The 4,121-nt window shown below is 42.9% G+C and overlaps 1 protein-coding gene and 1 long non-coding RNA gene across 2 annotated transcripts in view; one reads left to right on the top strand and one right to left on the bottom strand.

The window, feature by feature from the left end:
- The window catches only part of slc22a23 (solute carrier family 22 member 23), an 18,185-nt gene that overhangs the window by 2,524 nt on the left and 11,540 nt on the right, over nt 1-4,121 (top strand). Inside the window, exons 2-4 of the mRNA XM_008338508.3 lie at nt 3-376; nt 2,077-2,180; nt 3,408-3,562. Coding sequence (XP_008336730.2) covers nt 3-376; nt 2,077-2,180; nt 3,408-3,562 — 633 coding nt within the window. The remainder of the gene's footprint in view (nt 1-2; nt 377-2,076; nt 2,181-3,407; nt 3,563-4,121) is intronic.
- LOC112486493 (uncharacterized) overlaps nt 1-4,121 on the bottom strand; it is a 17,042-nt gene that overhangs the window by 8,721 nt on the left and 4,200 nt on the right. The gene's annotated exons all lie outside the window — the stretch shown is intronic.

Here is a 4,121-nt window from a genome sequence, read left to right as displayed (position 1 = left end):
GGGGGGGCCGCCGGTGCCCCGGCTGCTGCCGCACATCGACCGCTCGGTTCTCCCGTCTCTGGGCGGCTTCGGGAGATACCAGAAACAGCTGGTGGTTCTGACCTGGATACCGGCTTTGTTTATAGGCTTAAGCCAGTTTTCGGATTATTTCCTTCTGGCGCAGCCCAATGGCACATGCGTCCAACCCCTGGGTAACGACAGCAACTGGACCGTGGCTTCTCCACCGCCGGCCCTCGTCACGGGAGGGAGCAACGGTACCGGCACCGGCACTGGCGAGGAGGGGTACGGAGAGGGCACCGGTGAAAGTGGGCTGTGCGACTGCACGGAGTGGAAGCTGGAGCTGCTGACAGGACTCAGCCAGAATGTGGTGACAAAGGTAATAATAATAATAATAATAATAATAATAATAATAATAATAATAATAATAATAATAATAATAATAATAATAATAATAATTCCTCTGTTTACAACAGTCTGATCCGAGTAGTACACACGCATTACCAAGTTACCCACTGACCTCAATATGGGATGGTGTGTGTGTGTGTGTGTGTTAAGCTCTAACATGGCAGCAGCTGGCAGCTACAGTCAAACAATGCGGCTGCATGTGTGCTGGGACAGGGTGACTACAAAAGAAAGATTTTATTCTGAGGTTTTAGTAAAAGTATAAATAAAGGATAATCTCTTCAGAGAAACCAGAAGAACCTGAAGCAGGGTTGAAGAATGATCAGCTTTTCTTCATCAGCTGTGGTTGGTTGGTTGGTGGTGTATAATTGGTGACTTCTCAGGCTTTATTGCCTGAATGTCAAATGCGTCCTGGGTATACATCACGTTACAGTGCTGCCCTTTCCCTCTGTTCTATTGATCCTCAGCTCAGTTTCTCTGTTTATGACCCGTCGACTTTCACTGTTTGAAACAGAAAGGAATCTGAAAAAGCTAAAAAAAAATCTATTTTCACGTTGTTTTCTGTTCTAAGTCTAATGCAACTTGTACAAAATTTCACAAAAATCCCCTGCAAGAGAAGAAAGCTCTTATGAATGCAGCCCTGATCTGTGACAGAGCCTTCACGAGCTTTAAATTAAGCCATTCAAAGAGTTTTCCTTAAAAATACATTATGGAGTAGTTACATCTCTACAGTCTTCAGGTTACCAGCCGACCTCTGACCTCTGAGGCTAACTGCATCGCTGCTGCGGCCCCTGGTTAAAATGAGTCTTGACCTCCCGGCTGTAGCCGTTTCTGCTGATGTTTGATCTATTCCTTGAGGGAAACTTCACATCCACAAAAGAAGTGACTGATGCAGAGAGAACAGACAGTGTTGAGAGAACGACTTTTAACCTGCATCACATGGCAGTGAAAGGTCAAAGGTCCCAGTTTAGAGCCACAGAGAATCTGTTCTGTCATTAAACAGAGGAACTCCGTCAGCTCTTCTCCGCCCAAAGGCTAACGGATGAATCAATACAGCATGGCCACTGTAACATTAATGAGGGTAATACACAAAAAACAGGGGGCGGGGCATTTAAAAGTGTCACCCAGCTCTGCACACGCCTCATATCTGACCCCACCCCCCAGACATCACTGGTCCTAACAGCCCCCGCTCTCTCCCCCAGCTATAAATCATTTTTAAACACCGTCACTGTTGTCACGCTCGGCTGAATTGGCCCAGTGGGCACTTTTAGACGCATTTTTCAGGGTCACACAAAATATAGAGAACACATTGTGTTCCCACACGTGCCCTTGGCTGTGGCACAGTGCTGCAGTGGGTTTCACGTTGGCTCGTGTCCTTTCAGGAAAATGATCGATTTCTGCATTTACAGACACGTGTTCAGGTTCACAGACAGGCCGCTCACATCAACGCTAGGTATCAACCACTGATCAACTCACGATTAATCGTAATTAATTATTAAAAATATATACAAAAAAAACATCTATTTTTCATATATTGCAGGAAAAGAATGACAGATACCAGCAGGTAGATGTCAGTGATTTGTAGGAGTGTAAGAAAATATCAGTACACTGAAATATCTCGTTTCTTCGTCTGTTCTTCTAATGTGTCTGTTGACTTTCTTCCCTCGGTTTCAGTGGAACCTGGTCTGTGATTCGGCCTGGAAGGTGCACATCGCTAAATTCTCTCTGCTGGTGGGCTCCATATTTGGATATCTGGTGATGGGTGTCATGGCCGACTGGTACGTTTAGTTTTTTTCTGTAGAAAAAAGTTCTTACAGAAGTTTTTGTGTTAAACCTAATAAGGTCGCACTCGTTAAGTCGAGTCAATTTAAGGTGTGAAGCCAAACTTAACATGTGACTTTAAACAAAGTCAATGTTAAATCAAATTATTTTAGGTGAAAGTGTTGCAATGTTTTCAAATATAAAGCTGGTAAAACAAGGGTTGAAGTAAATAATCAATACTAATTGGTCTCTACATGACATTAGAGAATAACTCTGTAGAATTCTCTCAGTGCAGAGATGCTGTGCTAAAGAACCTGAAATTGATGTAATTAATTCAGTGATTCATTAATTCAGTGATTGGCTAACGGAGCTACAGCCTGGTTCCTACGCTGCTTGAGTCATGAAGATGTGAAGCTCCAGAGAGCAGGAACATCTGTGCTGGCTGTCACAGTTCAACACACACACGTCTGACTCATGGCTCTGTCCTGGTGCCTACACTGGTTCTGATGTCGACTGTGACTGTATGAACAAAAGACAAGCATTTGTTTTTCATCTTTGTATCGGCTACATTTTGCTACATTAGCTTAGCCTACTTAGCCTTCTTAATCTTTTTATTTTTTGGCCAACTTTCACATTTGTTTTGGTTCTTCCAGTTTCTGGCCTAACTTTGTAATCTCTCTGTCGTTTGACCAATTTTTAACAATATGGGATTTTTACAGAATTGTTATGAGATTTAAAAAAGTGATAAAAATGTAACTTTACTTATTCAGAGTGTCTGTGTTGGATTCCATCACAACAGCAATTTAAAAACACACATTGGCATCAACTGCATCTGTAATCCTGGTCCTGTTTGATTTCAGGCTGAGCAGCTAATATTATTTGACATTGTCACAGTTGAATTAAAAGTCAGAAACAGAAAAGTTTCTCAATGAATTGTTTGGTACCGTGGGTAGAGAAGGTCTTAAAGACAGGCAGTGTTTTCCGTTGCCGTCTTTGTTTTCATGTCTGCAGCCGGTGAGCGACCTGAGCTGCATCGTGGGAAAAATGTCCCCTGCATTGTATTTGGGATCAGTAACCATGGCAACAATGTAAAGAAATTTGCAGGGGCAGCTCCGGCCTGACCTACTGGTCTTCTGACGCCCCCCGGCCCCTTCCCCCTCCCCTTTTATAAACTCCGTCCTTCCGACAGAGACATGTTTGTTGCATCTTGTTTTCACCTGTGTGTTTGTTCCTCTCTGCCGTAGGTTTGGTCGACACCCCGCCCTGATTCTCTCCCTGTTTCTCGTGCTGGTGTTTGGTCTGAGCGTCGCCTTCTCGGTGAACGTCACCATGTTCAGCACATTGCGCTTCTTTGAGGGTTTCTGCTTGGCTGGCCTGGCTCTCTCCCTCTATCTGCTCAGTAAGGACCAACGCCGTCACCTCCTCATCTCTGTTTGGGTTTTTATAAATGTCAGGTTTATCTTTTACTTCTTTTTCTTCCATTTTAAATTTTCCCTATTCTCTTCTCCTGTTTCTTGTTCCTCTTCTTCCTCACTGTTTTATTTTGCCATCCTTCCTGTAAATCAGTCAGTCTTTTTCCTTGGTCAAGTTGGAAATTCTGGTGTGATTCTGATACATTTTACAGGATAAATGCAAAATAAAACACATAAAATGGAAATATATAATTATATAAAATAACAATAATCTAATCATTCTATTGAAAGCCTGTTTTTTCAAATTTCATTAGCAGGAAATACTACAGTTTGCTAAGAAACTATTGTAGAATTTCAGCTTCTGGTGCCTTTATTTTTTAAGTTAATTTGCTAAAATTGTTGCTGCATCCCCCCTATCTCCTCCTCCTCTCCAACTGACCCTCACTCATTTCCTACAGGCCCCTCTCTCCCTGTTGCCTCTCTCTCTCTCATTGTTCCAGCCACAGATTAGTCATACATTATGCGTGAATCCAGGTTATACTTTGA

The sequence above is a fragment of the Cynoglossus semilaevis genome, chromosome 2, assembly GCF_000523025.1.
Source record: "Cynoglossus semilaevis isolate Cse_v1.0 chromosome 2, Cse_v1.0, whole genome shotgun sequence".
Classification (NCBI taxonomy): Eukaryota; Metazoa; Chordata; class Actinopteri; order Pleuronectiformes; family Cynoglossidae; genus Cynoglossus; species Cynoglossus semilaevis.
The sequence above is the reverse complement of the archived record's forward strand: the minus strand, read 5'-3'. Positions and strand labels throughout refer to the sequence as shown.